The sequence below is a fragment of the Chiloscyllium punctatum genome, chromosome 22, assembly GCF_047496795.1.
Source record: "Chiloscyllium punctatum isolate Juve2018m chromosome 22, sChiPun1.3, whole genome shotgun sequence".
Taxonomy (NCBI): Eukaryota; Metazoa; Chordata; class Chondrichthyes; order Orectolobiformes; family Hemiscylliidae; genus Chiloscyllium; species Chiloscyllium punctatum.
Genome location: NC_092760.1, coordinates 80,660,832 through 80,682,016, shown reverse-complemented (window position 1 = coordinate 80,682,016; position 21,185 = coordinate 80,660,832). Strand labels below are relative to the sequence as shown.

Genomic DNA, 21,185 nt, shown 5'->3' with positions numbered 1-21,185 from the left:
GCTCCTCAGATGCCACCTGACCTGTGCTTTTCCAGCACTACACTCTCTACTCTGATCTCCAGCATTTGCAGTAATCACTATCTTCTTGGAGGGTTTGAACTATATTTGAATAGACTGGGGCTATTTTCCCTGGAGCATCAGAGGCTGAGGGTTGACCTTGTAGAGGTTTACAAAATCATGAGGAACATGGATAAGGTAAATAGCCACGGTCTTTCTCCCAGGATTGGGGAGTCCAAACTCTAGGGCATAGGTTTAAGGCAAGAGGGGAAAGATTTAAAAGGGAACTAACGGGCAACCTTTTCACACAGAGGGTGATGTATGTATGAAACGGGCTGTCTGAGGAAGTGGGGAATAGAAAGGATTGAGACGGATATGGGCCAGATGCTGACAAATGGGACCAGATTTATTTAGGATATCTGGTTGCCAGATTGGATCGAAGGGTCTGTTTCCGTGCTGTGCATCTCTATGGCTCTAGTCATGACAGGGCTGCAATTAAGAAATGGATACATACCCAAGGCTGGTTGGCCAAGAAGGCAGAGGTCGTACTCAAGGAGCTCTCTATTTCAAACCCACTTGTGTTAAAGGGTTTGAAATCTTCAGAAGTGAATAGTGCAATAACAATTGCAGGGATAACACATCTTGGCAATGCTGTTGAGTGAGTGAAGGCTGAAAGCAAAAACCACGATGAGAGAAGTGAATTGGCATGTGGCCTGGCAAATCAGGCAAATTGGCTGATAGGTAGCCAAAGAGGGCAAACAGATTATTCTCAAGGCATGCTAAAAAGGTGTTAGAAGTAAGCACAAAGGGGCCTCTGCTTTTATTTTGAATGTGGAATACTTCATCAAGGGAAATACACCTGGAATTTGGAGGTGCAGCAACACCATCTAGTGTTAGGAAGGCTAGTGAAGTCCCCATGTGTACAGTAAGACATAAGATTTAGGAGCTTTATACACTGTAATAATACACAATGCATTATTCACGTAACATGAAACTGTGTATCCGGAGTGCAGAGGTCACCAAACTGGGAGATATGAAAAGTTGTTGGAGGGGCACACAGAGGGTGAACTGAGCTGAACTAGTAAGTTTTGAAATGCTAACTCAACTAGGCAAAGGAGCATTGTGAAATATTTCTTCATTACTTTCCATTCCCTATGTTTGGAATACAGCATCTTTTTTCTCTCCTTTATTATAACAAATGAATTGAGAACACGGTTGAAACAAAATGTTTTCTGGGAGGTCTTTGGAAATTTTGAAGGATGCTGGTAAAGCAGAGGAAAAGAGAATTCCAGAAAGCAGTGACATAGCTGACTGGAACGGATATAATTTGTTAAAAAGTCTAATAATGGGATGAGTAGAAAGATATAAGGATACTAAGGTAGCAAATAAATAAGAGACACAGCTGGGAAATTTGATGCAACATTCAGCTATTCAGACTTTTCAGTCTGCAACCTGTTTGACTGGAGCACCATTGCTGTAAACTAACTACTTGAGCATCTTCTGATGAAAGTACATCACACTCCATTTCTAATAGAAATAGCAGTCTTTGTTGGTGTAAATACTTAAATTCAATTTGAATTTTAAAGTTTCTAACTAAATTATCAAAACTATAAAAGCTGCATTTACTGTAAATGTGTTGCCTCATCTGTAAAAGAACAATTTTTAAGTTAGTAAATTTTGCAAAAATTGCAAAAAATATTTAGGCAGAACAGTTATTGGAAATATGTCAAATTAACGCAGAAAAATGGTGCATAATAACAAGAATTTTACTTAGCGGTGCAACATATTCCCCCACCCACCACATGTTAAATCTTCTCCCTCCTTCTTATTAATACAGTCACGGTTAAGATGTAGTTCCATTGATACCAGCTAGCCAACTAATCATTCAATAAATGTAAATCTAGATTCCAAGTGCTGGTAGGCTGTTCACTGCAAAGACACCACTAGCATGCAAAATTATGCTGTCAGCTGACAGACTTAGTTTTCCAAAAGAGGATCATTAAATAGCAATCAGAAGTGGAAATCCTGAGTCCATTTCCTGCTGCCTGGCCAGCAATAGCCCACTGTTGCACTAGCTTTAATTAGTTATTCATAGACCAGAAATCATGTCTGTGTGTACTATATCAAAAAATGCATTGTCCACTGAGAAGTTGCAGTATGCCTTTTTAAAATACAGTCAAGTTGTCAATGTTAACACATCTGAGGAACAATGAATCATCATAGAAACCCATTATCCCTGCAAGACCTGTTAATATATAAGGACTGAAAAAACTATGTAGGGGTGATGCACCCCTAGCAAAGGGGCTCATAACAAGGGGGTTACAGTCTCAAAGTATGTGACAGGCCATTTGGGATGGAGGTGTGGAGAAATTGTTTCATTCAAAGGGTGCTGAACTTTTGAAATTCTCCATATCAGAAGGATGTGAAGGCCAAGTCACTGAACATACAAACAAAGAAATAGATTTCTTGAAGTTAAACATCTCAAGGAGTATAAGGAGAGTATGGGACTATGGCATTGAGATAGAAGGTCAGCTGTGATCATGTTGAAAGGTGAAGTGGATTTGGGTCAAATGGTCTACACTTGTTCATATTTATCATGTTTCTCTGTAATAACAAACTCAGGAATGTAGCATCAATCCCAGCTGAAGTGAACTTGCATTGAATCAACAGCAGGAAGGAACTCCGAATGATCCTAAGTATTACCTTATGTAACATGGGACAATTAACACAGGACTCAATGATTCAAATCAGTGCTTGAAACAAAGCTATTTCAATGGTGCCTTTACTGGTATCTGGGGTTGCTGTCAGGGCAGGTGTGCTGCTAGTTAAAAGATTGATTGAGTTATTGAATGGTTGATGTTCTTAAAGCAGCAACCTTCATTATTTTAGATACAAATGAGCCATTGCACCATGATGCAAACAAGCAGGGACAATAAATAAGCCAGTTGTGTCAAAGAATAAGTATGTGTAAGAGAGGTAATACCTGGATCGCTATAACCGTGCTCAATAAAAGGCCATATAAAAGGAGGTATTATTGTGCAGTGGTAGCATCCCTAATTCTGAGCAAGGCAGCATGGGTTCAAGTCCCATCTGCTCCAAAGGTATTTAATAGCATTTCTGAACATGTTGATTAGAAAATATCTAGGAATACTAGCAAATTGGCTTTGCATGTGATTGGTGGCTTATGTGTACAATAAGTACTGTGGTTTGTTAATCCTAATAAATAGAATCTATTCTTTCTAACTTTGGACTATATTTGCTGAATGTATGTGGGTAATTCTTTTACCTTAGTATATGCTCAAACAGGGATTCTCAAATTCTTGAAGTGTTTTCTAGTTAACCCTGCCCTGTGTTTCTACCTCTAACTTTTGATTGATGTGGGGTGTAGTCAGCAAATTTGCCCTTTCCAATTTTTTTTTATTGTTGTTGACAGGTCCTTAATCAAGATCTACAGCACAGTCATTTAAAGATGGAAGTAATGGACTTAAAACGACAAATTCAACATATGAAACAGCTACTGTCTCTCCAAACACCAGAGAACAGAAGAACAGAAAAGTACAGTAGTTTTGAACTTGTGCTAATATCTTGATTTCCAGGAAAATATTCAGCCAGACATTTAGAATTTAATATTAATTTGTAATTAAAATGCAGCATGCTTAAGTGCTATTGTACTTTATTTAAGGAATTAGATTTTGTTTAAACTTTTGGAAAGTTGCATTCAAATCACTAGATGCAAAAGGAGCATTGAAAGAGAAAATCCTCCTTTTTATAATCATGAATACTCTTAATTCCAGTGATATTAATTTAATGTATTGTAATTATCCAGAATTTTCAGCAACTTTCTAGCTGAGATTTTGAAAAATTGAATTAATGTTTCGAGTCCAGTGACTTTTCTTCTGAAAAGGCTTTTTCTTGCTGCTCCTAGTTCTGAGGAAAGGTAACTGAACTCAAAACTTTAACACTTTTTGTTTTACTCCACAGATGTTGCCAGACCTGAGTTTTTCCATAAGTTTCACTTTTTGTTTATTTATGATCTCCAGCAACAGCAGTTCTTTGGTTTATTTTAAAAGATTATTGCCATATATTTTTTTGTTTAATTCCATTTTTGATCTGACTTTGCATCCACCTTACAAGGCTTCTATTGATTCATGATCAAGTATCAAATCAATTTCCTGTCATGACCAACATGGGCCTTTTCATGTTCTCACCTCCAAATGGACCTCACCACCAGGGATATATTTCCCTCCCCTCCCCTATCAGCATTCCGAAAAGACCACTCCCTCTGTGACTCCCTCGTCAGGTCCACACCCCCCCACCAACCCAACCTCCACTCCTGGCACCTTCCCCTGCAACCACAAGAAATGCAAAACTTGTGCCCACATCTCCCCCCTTCCCTCCAAGGCCCCAAGGAATCCTTCCATATCCATCACACATTCACCTGTACCTCCACGCACATCATTTACTACATCCGCTGTAGCCGATGTGGCCTCCTGTATATTGGGGAGACAGGCCACCTACTTGCGGAACATTTCAGAGAACACCTCTGGGACACCCGGACCAACCAACCCAACCATCCCGTGGCTCAACACTTCAACTCCCCCTCCCACTCCACCAAGGACATGCAGGTCCTTGGACTCCTCCATCGCCAGACCATAGCAACACGACGGCTGGAGGAAAAGCGCCTCATCTTCCGCCTAGGAACCCTCCAACCACAAGGGATGAACTCAGATTTCTCCAGTTTCCTCATTTCCCCTCCCCCCACCTTGTCTCAGTCCCAACCCTCGAACTCAGCACCACCTTTCTAACCTGCAATCTTCTGTTACGCCATTCAGTCTGATCATGGCTGATCATCAAACTCCGTACTCTGTCCTTGCTTTCTCCCCATACCTTTAGATCTCTTTCACTTTAAGAATGATATCAGATGACTCTTGAAAACATTTAGTGTTTTATCTTCAACCGCTTTCTGTGGCAGAGAATTCCATAAACTCACTGTACTCTAGGTGAAGGAATTTCCCCTTATCTCAGTCCTAAATGTTCTTCTCCATTTCCTGAGACTGTGATCCTTGGTTCTGGGCTCCCAGTCATCAGGAACATACTTCCTTCATTCACCTGTAGTCCTGTTAGAATTTTGAAGATTTTTGAGATTCCACCACCTCCCCCCACCCCCCAACTTGCCTTAGTGCTCTAAACTCCAGTGAAAAGAGTCCTAATTTATCTAGTCTCTCCTCATACATAAGTCACAAAATGTAAGACTGGTGGACAAATCTTTCATGATCAAATTTGGAAGAGCTCGCCATTAAATAGAAACAAAAACGCTGAAAGGAAAAGCCAGGGAACTATCGACCACATCAGTGGTAGGGAGGTTGTTGGAGGGGATTCTGAGGGACAGGATCTGCGTACATTTGGAAAGACAAGGACCGATTAGGGATAGTCAGCATGGCTTTGTGCTTGGGCAATCATATCTCAAATTTAATTGAATTTTTTGAAGAGGTCACCACAAAGATTGATTAAGGCAGAACTATAGACATTGTCTCATGGAGTTGATGAAGGCCTTCAACGAGGTCCTGTATGGTAGACTGGTCAATAAGTTTAGATCACATGGTATCCAGGGAGCGAGAGAGCCAATTAGCTTGATAGGAAACAGAGAGTGGGGCAAGACTGTTGTTATTCGGACTGGAGGCCAGTGACTAGTAATGTGCCACAAGAATCAGTTCTAGGTCCACTGTTGTTTCTCATCCAAATTTTTGATGACAATATAGGAAGTTTGCAGATTACATCAAAATTAGTGGTATAGTGGACTGTGAAGGATGTTATCTACGATCTTGATCAAATGGATCAAGAAGTGGTAGATAAAGTTTAATTTAGATAAATGAGATGTTGCATTTTAGTTAGGCAAGCCAGGGTAGCGCTTATGCAGTTAATGTTAAGGCCATGGGGAGTTTTGTTGAGCAGAGGGACCAAAGGGTGTAAGATCCATAATGCCTTGAAATTGGTAGTGCAAGTAGATAGGGTGGTGAAGTAGACAAAAAAACTGCAGATGCTGAAATCCAAAGTAGACAAGCAGGAGGCCGGAAGAAAACAGCAAGCCACGCAGTATCAGGAAGCGGAGAAGTCGACGTTTCAGGTGTAACCCTCCTAAGGGTTACACCCAAAGCATCGACTTCTCCACCTCCTGATGCTACCTGGCTTGCTGTGTTCTTCCGGCCTCCGGCCTGTCTGCTGGGATGGTGAAGAAGGCATTTGACGTGCTTACCTTAATTGATCAGAGCATTGACTATGGGGGTTGGGACATCATGTTGAATTCCCTTCCCACGTGGTTAAAGATGTCCTCCTACGCATCTCGTCTACATCCCACACCTCCATCCTCAGACCCCACCCCTCCAACCGTAACAAGGACAGAACGCCCCTGGTGCTCACCTTCCACCCTACCAACCTTCACATAAACCAAATCATCTGCGGACATTTCCGCCACCTCCAAACAGACCCCACCAGGGATATATTTCCCTCCCCATCCCTTTCCACCTTCGACAAAGACCGTTCCCTCCGTGACTACCTGGCCAGGTCCACACCCCCCACAACCCACCCTCCCATCCTGGCACTTTAACCTGTCACCGCAGGAACTGTAAAACCTGCGCCCACACCTCCTCCCTCACCTCTATCCAAGGCTGTAAAAGAGCCTTCCACATCCATCAAAGTTTTACTTGCACATCCACTAATATCATTTTATTGTATCCGTTGCTCCCGATGCGGTCTCCTCTACAATGGGGAGACTGGACGCCTCCTAGCAGAACGCTTTAGGGAACATCTCCGGGACACCCGCACCAATCAACCACCACGCCCGTGACCCAACATTTCAACTCCCCCTCCCACTCTGCCGAGGACATGGAGGTCCTGGGCCTCCTTCACCGCCGCTCCCTCACCACCAGACGCCTGGAGGAAGAACGCCTCATCTTCTGTCTCGGAACACTTCAACCCCAGGGCATCAATATGGGCTTCAACAGTTTCCTCATTTCCCCTTCCCCCACCTCACCCCAGTTCTAAACTTCCAGCTCAGCACTGTCCCCCATGACTCGTCCGGACTTGTCCTACCTGCCTATCTCCTTTTCCACCTATCCACTCCACCCTCTCCTCCCTGGCCCATCACCTTCATCCCCTCCCCACTCACCCATTGTACTCTATGCTACTTTCTCCCCACCCCCACCCTCCTCTCATTTATCTCTCCACGCTTCAGGCTCACTGCCTTTATTCCTGATGAAGGGCTTTTGCCCGAAACATTGATTTCGAAGCTCCTTGGATGCTGCCTGAACTGCTGTGCTCTTCCAGCACCATTAATCCAGAATCTGGTTTCCAGTATCTGCAGTCATTGTTTTTACATCATGTTGAAGCTGTACAGAACATTGGTGAGGCCACTTTTAGAATACTGCATGCAATTCTGATCATCATGCCATAAAAAGGATGTTGTTCAACTATAAAAGGTCAAGGAAGAATTTACAAGGATGTTGTTGGGACTAGAGAGTTCAAAGCTATCAGGAGAAGGTGGGACTTTTTTTCCCTGAAGCATTGGAGACTGAGGGGTGACCTTATCGAAGTTTATAAGATCATGAGAGGCACAGATGAGGTGAATAGCTAAAGTCTTTTTCCAAGTGTAGGGGAGTCCAGAACTAAAGGGCATAGATTGAAGGTGAGAGGGGAAAGATTTAGAAGGGACCAAAGGGCCTGTGTCCATGCTGTATGACTCTATGGCACTAACAAGAATTTGTTACATGAAGAAAGGAAAATTCCTCTTGGTAATTTAAGGCAAAAAGAAAAATGTGTACGTTTGTGTGACTATAATTTTATATGATTTGTGTAGTTAGTCCTGACACAATAATTATTTGTTATGCTTTCTCTTCACAGACTTATAAAGAATTTACTTCCTGCATTCTGCCAACTGTATCAAACTTCGAAAGAAGCTGGACTTGCTTCAGCAGCTACCATGGGTGTATTTGTGGAAATGGAACAATTAATTCATCAGGAGAAAGGAATTGCATGGGAAGATCAGATTATGGAATTACCAGAAACTATACCTGATGAGCAGCTAAACATTTTCTCCATCATGAATTACTCCCAGCTCACCTATTGCCAGGCTACACCATGCAGTATGTAAACTTGTGCAGTGTATTTCACTCAGCTGGAAAGATGAACGATTGCATAATTGCAGATGGTGCATTTTCTACAGATGCAGAAAAATGCTTTTACACAAAGATCAGAATAGTACTAACAGATATGATTTTTTTTTTCTCAATCTAGTCTAACTGGGCTATATCCAAAAAGGTTTAGTCTTACTATTTCTGAATTTGTGGCCAAGACAATTCTATTATAGGAACAGAGAGGAATAAGGAGCAGGGCTAGGTGATTTTACCCTTCAAGCCTTCTCCACCATTCAATAAGAATGTGGCTGATCTTGGTTTAGGTCTCATTTCCATTTTCCTTTCTGCCCTTAGACATTAGATCAGGTCCCAGAGATTAATCCACCTTTATTATTTTCTCTAAAATCTCCCAAACTTCCTCTTCTGTAATGTGAACTGTTTTTTTTAAATATCAATGTTTATTTCTCTGCATTCTCTGAACTTCATTTCTTTCTCTATAGTAAAAACTGAGGCAAAATTTTGTCAAATGTCTCTAATCAATTAGTTGCACACGATTTTCCTATCACAGAGCAATGCTGCCTATGCTTGATTAAATCATGGTCATAATGTACTCTCGCACCTTCCCTACTGAAGGTCCTTAGGCTGACTGGCCCATAGTTTCCTTCTTTCTGCCACCTTCCTTTCTTGAATAATGGGGATACGCTTTTTATTCTCCAATCCACTGGATCATTCCAGAATATAAACAACTTTAGAGGAATATAACCATTGCATTGACTATCTGTACAGCCACTTCTTTTAAGACCATAGGATACAGGCTCTCTGGTTCTGGGGACTGTCAGGCTTTAGGTTCAATAGTTTTTCTAATGCCTTTTCTTGATGATAGTGATTACATTGTGTTCCCCTCTCCATTATTCTCTTGCGTTTCTATTATCTCTGGGAAGTTTTCTAAGACTTCACCACATGGACAAAAAGAAAATTGCTTAAAGCTTCCTCTATTTTCTTTGTTTTCCACTATCCGATCCCCAGACCGACTTGAGAGGCCCAGTGCTCACTGTAGTTACTCTTTTCCTAATCAAATACTTTTAGAAACTCTTACTTTCTGTTTTATATTAATAGCTAACTTTCTCACTTACCATGCTTTCTGCCTTTATTATCTTTGTATTCATTATTTGCTGCTTCTAAAAGTCTGCTCAATCCTAATTTACTTCAATTGAATACCATTCTGCTTCTATATAATGCCATTCATAATTTTCTTGTTTAGCCACAGATGATGCAGCCTCCACTGGGATAATTGTGGTTTAGAGTTACTAAGAATCTAATTAAAAGGCTGCCACTGCAGCTCGACTCTCCTAGTTCTTTTGTCCAAAACATGGATTTTCCTGGTCCTTGGATGCTGCCTGACCTGCTGTTCTTTTCCAACACCACTCTAATCTTGTCCTAGTTCTTAACCTAGCGTACCTTAGCTAGCTCTCCCTATACTGTCAAGATTACCTTTCATTACAGACCAGTCTGGACCCCCTCAAAACATTTCAGGAAAGTAGCCAGACTAAAAGAACCTTATTTGATAAAGTTGTATATTCAACGGGATTTCACTATTCCGGTTAATGTGAAAGGTCAAAAGTGTGTGTGGCTTCTCATCTATAAACGTCATTTTATGTACATTAATTATATCAATCAGTCATGTCCTACCTCCATGTCATTTTGTTTCTGAATATATTTAGGTTCAGAAGGAAGTCCTTCCAGACGTTTACAGGTAACAGCTGAAAAAGTCAAAAATGGCAAGTCTCCTGATCAATTGACATCATCACAAGGTAAGTGGAACATTTACCAAAGCATTCAAGAGTGCACATTGTTAATGTGCCAACATATCATATCAATGTGATTCAAATAAGCTTTCTGTTTGCATTAGCTATATTTCAGTCTGCTTATAGTTGATAATTTAATGATGAATCTGCTCATAGTTTAAGAAAATCAAAATTGGGTTTGTTCAATTTTCATCATGTGCAATGGATTTTTAAACTCTAAGTCAGCATACCTGGCATTGCCCTGTGCCCTGGGTCATTTCCAATGACACACTGTGGCTGTTGTTTGGATTAGCTGTGTAGTAATCTGGAGTTGCTCAACTCTAAAATAACCAACTGTTGAGTTCAGCTGGTAATAGTTTTTTTTTGCTGTTAATCAGCTCATAATCAGTTTTAAAGCTGGGCCAGAACAGAAGTTCCATTCAACAAATGGAGCTATTCAGGTGCACAGATACAAGAGTTTCTTTCTACTAAGTTTTTTTCTGTACACTTGTGGGACGTAGGCATCACTGGCTGGCCAGTGTTTATTGTCCTTAAGAAGGTAGTGGTGAGCAGTCTTCTTGAACTGCTGCAGTCCACATTCTGTGGGTAGACCTGTAGTGCCCTTCAGGAGAGAATTCCAGGATTTTGAGCTCACAACAATGAAGAAATGGCAATATATTCCTGGATGGTGAGTGGCTTGGAGGGGAACTTGAAGGTGGTAGTGTTCCTGTGTACCTCTGCTCTTATCCTTCTAGATGGAAGTGGTCATGGATTTGGAAGGTGCTGTATAAGGATTTTTCATTAATTTCTGTAGTCCATCTTGTAGATGGTACACGCTGCTGCTGCTGCTGCTGAGTGTTGATGGTGGAGGGAGTGGATGCTTATACATGTTTTCTCCTGGATAAAGTATTCTCCTGGGAAGTATTCTATCACACTTATAACTTGTGCCTTGTAGATGGTAGACAGGTTTTAGGGAGTCAGGAGGTGTTACTCAACACAGTATGCCGATGTCCTTACCTGCTCTTGTAGTGACTATATTTCTATGGCAAGTTGAGTTTATTGTTATTCTATTTGTTTTCATCATCACTTGTTAGACCTGCATATAAGCAATGTGTGATTCTTGTACAAGGGCACTGTGATCCCTCTGTACCACCAAGTTCTACAGCCTTGCTCCACTTAAATCACATGCTGCTTTTCCTTTTATTCCTGCCAAAAGGACAAATTTAAATTAATCCCCATTCACCAAAATTGGCTTAACCCCTCTATGTCCCTTTGCAGACTCTCCACCTCCTCTGTCAACTTGCATTCCTACCCATCTTGGTGTCATCAGCAAATACAGCTATCCTTTATTTATACAATTGATACAATTGGTACATAGTTGACTAGCATTGATCTCTGTGCTACTACATTGGTTATAGTTTGTCAACCTGAAAATGACGGATGTATCCCTGCTGTCTGCTTTCTGTCAGTTATCCACGTATTATTGCATGCATCCATTGAGGCAAGTAGGGGGATTGAGTTCAGGAGTAGCGGAGCCTCGGCTTTTAACCTTATCCATTAGGTATGAGATTCTTGCTCCCTGTGTGGATGAGGAAAAGGGCTGCGGGGTGGATGAGACAACCGACCATGGCACCATGGTGCGGAAGGCCATTCAAGAGGGGTGAGCAAAAAGACAAGTGGTAGTTATAGGGGGCCCGATCATTAGGGGACAGAGTGTTTGCAAGCCGGATAGGGAGTCCCACATGGTGTGTTGCCTTCCCAGTGCCAGGGTACTGACCGGCTTGAAAGGATACTGGAATGGGAGGGTGAGGATCCAGGTGTTGTGGTCCAAGTTGGGATTGACAACATTGACAAGAGTAGGATAGAGGACCTGTTTGGGGATTACCAAGCACTGGGAGCGAAATTAAGGAACAGGTTCTCAAGGATCATAATCTCCGGATTACTGCCTGAGCCAAATTCAAATTGGCTTAGATTCAAGAAAATTAGGGAAGCCAATGCGTGGCTAAAGGAATGGAGTGGGACAGAGGGGTTCCATTTCATGGGGCATTGGCATCCGTTTTGGAAAAGGAGAGTCTGTACCAATGGGACGGTCTCCACCTTAACCGATCTGGAGTGTTTGAGCGAAAAAGATAAATAGGGTGATCATTTCAAGATACTCAAAAATACCCAATTGTGCAATTTCTCTTTGCTCAATCTTTGTTCCTGAGAGAGTCTCCTCTTTTCCCCCCCCCTCCCCACCCCACGTCACCTTCCATCCCAGGGACAAGTCTCATGAACTTTCTTTACACTCCCCCTCTGGCAATAAAATCTTTGCTGAGAGAGAGAGAAGGTGAGACCAAACTTCTACCAGGTGCGGTCTAACCAAGTTCCTGTGCCTTTTGAAATAAGACTTCATGACTCTTGTACGGAAATCTTTTTGCAGTAAAAGCTAATGTTCCATTCGCCTTCCTAATAGCTTGCTACATATTGGCTTTCAGTGACTTATCAACAAGGACACCTAAGTCCCTTTGTACATCTAGGCTTTCCAACCTCTTACCATTTAAGAAATACTCTGCCAATCTGTTTCTCCTCACAAAGTGGTAATCTCACATATTTCCCTCTTAAATTCCATCTGCCAAGTTCTGGCCTAATTATTAAGCCTGCTCAATTTTTTTAAAAATGTTTTATATCTTCCTCACAACACACATTCTCAGTTAGCTTTTAATCATCTGCAAATTTGTACATATCCTATTTAGTCCTAAACAAAAATAGAAATAGGTCTGGCAGCAGCAATGGAGAGAAATCAGAGTTAATGTTTTGGGTCAAGTGACACTTGTATTTAGTCCTGACCTCCAAATCATTGATATATATTTGATTTAATTTATTATTTTCACAAATACCTAGGTACAGTAAAAAGTTGTGTTTTGTGTGTAGTACAGACAGATCACAACATACAAAGAGCAGAGGGTGATTGAACAGAACAACGTATACAAAGTTATGGTGGCAAAGACAGCTGGGACCCTTGTACTCCACGAGTGACAAATATCCAGCATGAGAACAATCCATTTGTTCCTATTGTTTTCTGTCTGTTAGCCAATCCTTAATCAATGACAATAAATTGCCTGCCTCCTGTGTAGTTTAATTCTTCTAATTAGCCTCCTGCCAAATACTAGCAAAGGACTTCTGAAAATTTAAGTGTACTACCTCCATTGGCTCTCCTTGATCAACGTTGTTGGTACATTTTTAAAGAAAATCCAAGTTTCCATTTCACAAAACCATGCTATAACATGTCCTATCAGATCGTTAGCAACCAGGTCTCTTTTTATCCCATGTTTTATATTAGATTCTAACGTTTTCCTTGCTGCTGATGTGAGACTAACTGGTCTACAATTCTCTGTATTCTCACTTGCCCACTTTTAGGATTTTAAAAAGAAATTTGGAAAACCAGCCTTTTTCGTATTTCACTCATGGGATGTGGGCATACCTCGCCAGGCAAGGATTTATTTGGCCGTCCTTAATTGTTAAGATTCAACTACATTGCTGTGAGTCTAGAGTCAAATGTTGGGCAAGCCAGGCTAGGAAAGGATCGCAGTTGTCCTTCCATAAGAGACATTAAGGGACACTTTTTTTTTCCCCCCCTCTCAGTTGTTTCATGGTCACCATTAGACTCTTAATTACAGATTGTTGTTAAATTCAAATTCCACCATCTGTTGTGGAGGGATTCAAACCCTGTCCCCAGCACATTACTTGGGTCTCGGGATTAACAGTCCAGCGATAATACCGCTAGGCCATCACCTCCCATAATTTTGGACCAGCAAGTGCCTGCCGGTGCTCTCCTTTTAAATTAGAAAACTTTTCATTCCACGTGTCCACATTGTTTCCAGTATCTATTCATCTTATCTATTCCCCTCCGACTCCCTTTCCAACTCATTTACAAACATTGGCAAGGTATATCCCTCAGGATTTCCTCCAACAACTTGCCCACCACAAATGTCCTGGGTGGGAGATTTGCTCGTGTGGTTCGGGAGGGTTTAAACTAGTTTGGCAGTGGGGAGGTAACCAGAGCTACATATCTGGAGAGGGGGATAGTTAGATATGGGGCATTGACAGGATGTAGTGAATCTATCAGGAAGGTCATTCATGCGATGGAACAAAGGAATCGGTTAAAGTGTGTCTGCTTTAATGCAAGGAGTGTCAGGAATAAGAGTGCTGAACTTAGAGCACGGATCAGTACTTGGGACTATAATATTGTGGCCATAATGAAGACGTGGGTTTCACAGGGGCAGGGATGGTTGCTAGATGTTCGAGGGTTTAGAATGTTTAGAAAGTACAGGGAGTTTGGAGAAAGAGGAGGGGGTATAGCATTGCTAATCAGACAGTGCATCACAGCTACAAAAACAAAGGTTGTCAAGGCAGATTTGTCCACTGAGTCAGTACGGATGAAAGTTAGGAACAGCAAGGGAGCATCCACCTCTTTGGGGGGTTTCTACAGACCCTCTAATAGTAGAGAGATTGAAGAACTCCTTGGCAGGCAGATTTTGAAAAAATGCAGATATAGCAAGGTTGTTGTTATGGGTGACTTCAACTTTCCCAATATCGACAATATTAATTACTCCTTAATGCAGATGGTTTGGATGGAGCCGTTTTTGTCAGGTGTGTTCAGGAGGGTTTCCTTACTCAGTATGTAGACAGGCCAACAAGGGGAGAGGCCATTTTGGATTTGGTGCTCTGCAATGAGCCAGGACAGGTCTCCGATCTCGCGGTGGGCAAACACTTTGACAGTGACCACAACTGCCTCACATTTACCATAACCTTGGAGAGGAAAATGAGCAGTTATCAAGGGAAGATATTTAACTGGGGAAAAGGAAGTTATGATACTATCAAATGAGTTAGGAAGTACAGCTTGGGAACAATTGTTCCACAGAAGGGGCACAACAGATATGTGAAGACCAGTTTAAGGAGCAGTTGTTGCGAGTGATGCAAAACTTTGTTCCTCTGAGACAGGCAAGAAGGGGTAAGATTAAGGAGCCTTGGATGACGAGCACAGAGGAGCTTCTCATCAAAAGGAAGAAGGGAGCTTACGTAAGGTGGAGGAAGCAAGGATCTAGCACAACTTCAGGTGAAAGTGAGGACTGCAGATGCTGAAAACCAGAGTTTAGATTAGAGTGGTGCTGGAAAAGCACAGCAGGTCAGACAGCATCCGAGGAGCAGGAAAATCAACGTTTTGGGCAAAAACCCTTCATCTAGCACAACTTTAGATGATTACAGGCTTACGAGAAAGGAGCTCAGAAATGGACTGAGGAGAGGGCACGAGAAAGGCTCGGCAGGAAGGATTAGAGAGAACCCAAAGGCATTTTGCACATACATGAGGAATAAGGAAATGATCAGGGAGAAGCCAATCAGGGATAGCATAGAGAACTTGTGTCTAGAGCCTGAGAAGATAGGGGAAGCCCTAAATGAGTTTTTTACTTCAGTTTTCACTAAGGAAAGGGACCTTGTTGTGAATGAGAACTTTGATGAGCTGGGAAACCGACTTGAACAGATCAAGATTGATGACGTTGATATGCTGAAAATTCTGGCAAACATTAAGATTGATAAGTCCCTAGGGCCAGACCAGATTTATCCTAGGCTGCTCCAGGAAGCAAGAAAGGAGATTGCTAAGCCGCTGGTGAAGATCTTTGCTTCTTCACACTCCACAGGAGTTGTAAGAGGATTGGAGGGAGGCGAATGTTGTTCCTCTTTTCAAGAAGGGGAGCAGGGAAGTACTGGCAATTGCAGACCAGTTAGTCTTATGTCTATGGTCAGCAAAGTTTTGGAAAGAAGTCTGAGGGATCGGATTTATGACTATTTGGAAAAGCATCGTGTGATTAAAGGCCGTCAGCATGGCTTTGTGAGGGGCAGGTCATGTCTCACATCTTATTGAGTTCTTTGAGGAGGTGATGAAACAGGTCGGCAAAGGTCAAGCAGTGGATGTAGTGTATATGGACTTCAGCAAGGCATTTAATAAGGTTTCTCATGGTATGCTCATTCATAAAGTTAGGACGTATGGGATACAGGGAGGATTTGGCTGTCTGGATTCAGAATTGGTTGGCTGACAGAAGGCAGAGAGTGGTTGTAGATGGAAAGTATTCTTCCTGGGGGTCAGTGGTGAGTGGGGTCCCACAGGGATCTGTACATGGGCCTCTGCTCTTTGTAGTTTTTATAAATGACATGGATGAGGAGGCTGAGGTGTGGGTTAGTAAATTTACCGATGACAAAGGTTGGAGGTGCAGTTGATAGTATCAAGAGTTATTGCAGGCTGCAGCACGACATAGACAGGATGCAGAGCTGGGCTGAGAAATGGCAGATGGAGTTCAACCTGGATAAATGTGAAGTGATACATTTTGGAAGGTCGAACTTGAATGCTTGAATATATGAATAAATACAGGATTCTTGGCAGTGTGGAGGTACGGAAGGATCTTGGTGTGCAATGCATAAATCCCTCAAAGTTGCCACCCAAGTGGATCGGGTTGTTAAGAAAGCATATAGTGTTTTGGCTTTCATTAACAAGGGCATCAAGTTTAAGAGCAGCGAGGTTTTGCTGCAGCTCTACAAGACCACACTTGGAATATTGTATCCATTTCTGGTCACCCTATTACAGGAAAGATACGCAGACTTTGGAGAGGGTGCAAAGAAGGTTTACCAGGATGTTGCCTGGACTGGAGGACTTGTCTTACGAAGAGAGGTTGACTAAGCTCGGACTTTTCTTTCTGGAGAGAAGGAGGAGGAGAGCTGACCTGATCGAGGTATGCAAGATAATGAGAGGCATGGATCGAGTCAACAGCCAGAGACTTTTCCCCAGGGCAGGATTGACTGGCATGAGGGGTCTTGGTTTTGAGATATTAGGAGGAAGGTATAGAGGAGATGTCAGAGGTAGGTTCTTTACACAGAGTTGTGAATGTATGGAATACGTTGCCAGTAGTGGTGGTGGAAGCAGAGTCATTAGGGATGGTTAAGCAACTACTGGACATGCACATAGACAGCAGTGAATTGAGGGATGTGTAGGTTAGGTTAGGTTATTTTGTTTTAGATTAGGAATAATCCTCGGCACAGCATCATGGGCTGAAGGGCCTGTTATGTGCTGTACCTTTGTGTTGTATGTTCCATACCCACCTATTCTTACAGATAACTGAGATCGCCTTCCAAATTTGTTTCTCAATTTCCCGCTGACTAATAGGGGGTCTATAATGTAATCCCAATAAGGTAATCATCCCTTTCTTATTTCTCAGCTCCACCCAAATAGTGTCCCTGGACATATTCCCAGGAGTATCCTCTCTAAATACAGCCATAATGCTATGCCTTATCAAAACGCCAATCCCCCTCCTCTCTTGCCCCCCCCTTTCTATAGCATTTGTTTCCTGCAACATTAAGCCGTCAATCCTATCGATCCCTGAGTCACGTCTCTGTAATTGCTGGGATATCCCAGTTCCATGTTCCTAAACATGCCTTCAGTTCAACTGCCTTCCTTGTTCGGCTTTGAAATAAATACAGTCCTGCCTTGTTCTCTTCCTGCCCTGACTCTTTGACTCGCTCCTTTTCCCAACTGTACCAGTCTCTGATTGATCTTTCCTCACTATGTCCCTCGGTCCCATCCCCCATCTTATTAGTGTAAATCCTCCCAAGCAACTCTAGCAAATCTCCCTGTGGGTATATTCATCCCCTTCCAATTCAGATATGAATCTTTTGAGGGAAAATGTTGTGTGCGATAACGTAAGTGGTAGACTATAAGTCTTGTTGGGAAGTAGGTGCGATGATAGAGTTAATGTGGCAGCAAAGAGAAAATGGCCGCACATGCCCTTGTTGGGTGCAGATGGTCATTCACCGTCTTGCAGCACTACTGCACATCTTCCAAATCATGGGCTCTTCACTGACTTGGGTGGCAACCTCACACCAGGCTGTGACAGCACTTGTACATAGTTTGAGTTTAAATCTGGTGCATGCCATGAACTTAATAAGGCCCTGTTTACCTCGTCAATTGCAAGATATGCAAGAGTAATGCTTTGGAGATGGAGTGTATAAGTTAATGAGGTGAGTAATGCAAATTTGCATGGCCAAGTCTCTTTGGCTGAATGAACCTCCTCAAAGTTGATGCAGCCAAATTTTGGGAAAATGTAATCCTTTCATTTAATTGTTATAATGTTACTTTTTATTTTGGCATTAAGATTTACTTTTGTGGAAAAAGAAGCCCTCAAATTAGTGTTAGTGTAGATTTTGACAAATTAAATGCTATGTCTCTTTCTCCTTCCCTCTCTTCTTCCCATCCCAATTCGGGCAGCCATTTCTTCTAATCAGGTTCACTTGAGTCCAGTAAGTTGAATTCATGGAATTATACTGATTTTCTCAAAAGGATATTAGAGCCATTCCTGGGGATTCAGGCCTCACAAGACCCTCATTATCTGAATGCTTTCTTTAAATTCAATCGCGTTGATTCAATTTTTCTTTAAGTTAATTTGAATCTCTCACTATTAACAGGATCTCTGGACATTCAACAGCATGATGTTAAAAATCATCTTCAACCAATCTCTGCTGTCATCTTAATCTCACCTCTGACACTTAAGTGGGAGGAGCTCATGGACATTTTTGACCAGACCATTTATTCACCTATTTCTGCTGAATATCTCTTTCCCTTGACCTTTGAGGCAACTGCAAAGGTTTCCCCCAGCTTTAATCCTGATCTCATGCCTCCCCCTCTCGGTGCTATTCTATCTCCTGTAATGCTCTTTGTCATCTTGTCTTAATGATGAGACATACTTTAATCTTATGCCAAGCAAACTGTCATTTCAGCTACAGTTGTTCCTGCTCTGACCCCTCCGACTCACCATAGCAACATTCTTTAAAATTTGTTTGTCCCTTCTTCAAAGAATTCCTTCAAATTTGCAATCTAGCATCCTATTTTGAACTTCTGTTATGTCCCCAAAGTCCCTGAATGTCTTTTGTTGCCTCCAAATTTGTGTGCATCTTTCCCACAATTACAGGTTTTCTACCATTTTTCAAACAAGGAGCAAGAGAAGGCTATTCTTCCCCGATGTCTGTTCTGCTATTTAATATCATAAATGATCTGATTATAATCTCAAATCCACATCAATATTCCCATCTGCCTTAAAAATCTTCAAGGCTTGTGCTCACACCATCTTTTCAGGAAGAGTTCCAAAGGCTCACTCTAATTGCCTAATCTCCTTAATATGTGATTATCAATTTAGTTGCTTCTACTTCATTCAACAAAGTGTAACATTTCTAAGGATTTTCACAGCAAGATTAATAACATTTAAAGTTGACGGTCTCATCGGTTCAGTGTCTTCAACAACACCCTATGAAGAAGAGTTGCAACTTCTTAATTTTCCCAATTAACCGCACTTGTGTGGACTCCAGAACTTGCTATCAATTTCAGAGGAATAATGATGGCAGTGCCAATGGTTTCAACATTATTACAAATATAAAGTTCATTGCATCTAATACAGACATCATATTTATAAGGTAATTAGAACATAGAACATAGAAAACATAGAAAAATACAGCGCAGTACAGGCCCTTTGGCCCTCGATGTTGCACCAATCCAAGCCCACCTAACCTACACTAGCCCACTATCCTCCATATGTCTATCCAATGCCCGTTTAAATGCCCGTAAAGATGGAGAGTCCACCACTGCTACTGACAGGACATTCTCAAATCATCAGTCACAACCCCAGTTTCAACCACACAGATGGTCAATGGGGTCACGGCTTCTCCCCTACCCCATCCCACATAGGCAACGAGTCCATCCCTCTCCCTGTTTATCTCCGTTTTCCCTTTTTCCCAGTCAGTGACATAAGTTCTGTCCAGTGCCAATACAATGAATGTTTGGTTCATGCATTAAATTTCTGCTTAAATTTCCTTTGGTTAAAACTTACTGTTTAAAATGTACTTTAAAAATGCAGATTTTCAAATTTGTATGATGTGAATTTATCTATAATATGCAATCGTCATTATAAACTGAATGTTACTTTGTTATTTTGCTTTTGTAAGTTCTGGGCCTACAGTAATTTGTGTTGAAATTGGAAAGAATCCTGGGAAGCACTGAATTATAGAGATTGAGTGTGACTTGATATTTCCAGGAGTCTTTTCAGTGATGTTTCCAAATACACTGTTCAACAAAGTATTGAATTTGAAATCTTTTTGTTAGGAAAATTTGTAGTGCAACAAGTGAATTTATTATATTATTATCTAAGATTTTGACAGTATTTATTTTATCTGTGACAATTCTATTTCTTGACATTTTGCCTTGCCATAGAATCTAAGGAAAACCAACCACCAATGGGAAAAGAAGGCAGAGTATCTACTCATAAATCCTCCAGACGGCAGCTACAGCCAGCACTGTTAACTTGCAGCGATCCAGATAAATATGCTACACAAAGCTCCAGCTTTAATCAGCTAGATGATAGCTTCTCCAAAGAAGGCTTTGCATTTATAGACTATACACCAGAGACCTTAACGTCACAGATTGTGCAGGTTCAGTGTCAGCTGCCTACCTCAAAGCTAGAACTCCAAAAGGCAGATTGTCATAGAAAAGATAAGAGCAATAATTTAAGTGGCACAGAAGATGCTGTTTCTGGAGTGAGTGAGAATCCAGTAAATATTACATACAATATAGAAGATCATGGCCAATCTGTCACACAATCAAGAACTCAGCACTCATTTGTGAATAAAACCAATTGTAACAAGACAGTCAGTGGTTACAGTGCATCATTCAAGCCCTCCAAGAATCAAAGAACCATCCTGCAAAGGTTTGTTTTATAGTCTAAGTTTTGGTTCAAATTTTTCCTATTGCTACCATACACTCTATTCCCATGATTCTAGTATTAATTGAGTTAAGTAAAAGAAATGCCAACTATAGTATTTTATTCATAACATGTTTAAGCTGCATTTATTTCACGATCTATTAGACCAGTCTGTACATTTGAAGTACAGTAAATTCTGTGCACGAGTGCTGTCTTTAATGTTTCATTAATGCAATAAGCACTAAATCCTCCAGAATAATTTTGTAAATACTGAAAACTTTGATTACAGTTCAGTATTTTAATCTAATTAATTCATTTTGTGCCGAAAGTATTGTCAGAAAATACTAACAACTTTAATTGTTATTATTCTGTGAAAAATTCTATTCAATTTCAGGTTTTAAGGCTTATGCTGGGATTAATTAAATTAGCAATAGCCCAAACACACGAGGTACCTCGACCCACCAATACATTAAAACTATATTTAAGAACAATTATTTTTCTAA

General features: G+C 41.3%; 1 protein-coding gene across 3 annotated transcripts in view; it reads left to right on the top strand.

Annotated features, from left to right (window-relative positions):
- kif18a (kinesin family member 18A) overlaps positions 1–21,185 on the top strand; it is a 103,049-nt gene that overhangs the window by 67,196 nt on the left and 14,668 nt on the right. For all 3 annotated transcript variants that reach the window (XM_072592715.1, XM_072592716.1, XM_072592717.1), the window contains exons 12-15: positions 3,431–3,552; positions 7,894–8,135; positions 9,848–9,937; positions 20,196–20,688. In XM_072592715.1, the coding sequence (XP_072448816.1) occupies positions 3,431–3,552; positions 7,894–8,135; positions 9,848–9,937; positions 20,196–20,688 (947 nt within the window). The remainder of the gene's footprint in view (positions 1–3,430; positions 3,553–7,893; positions 8,136–9,847; positions 9,938–20,195; positions 20,689–21,185) is intronic.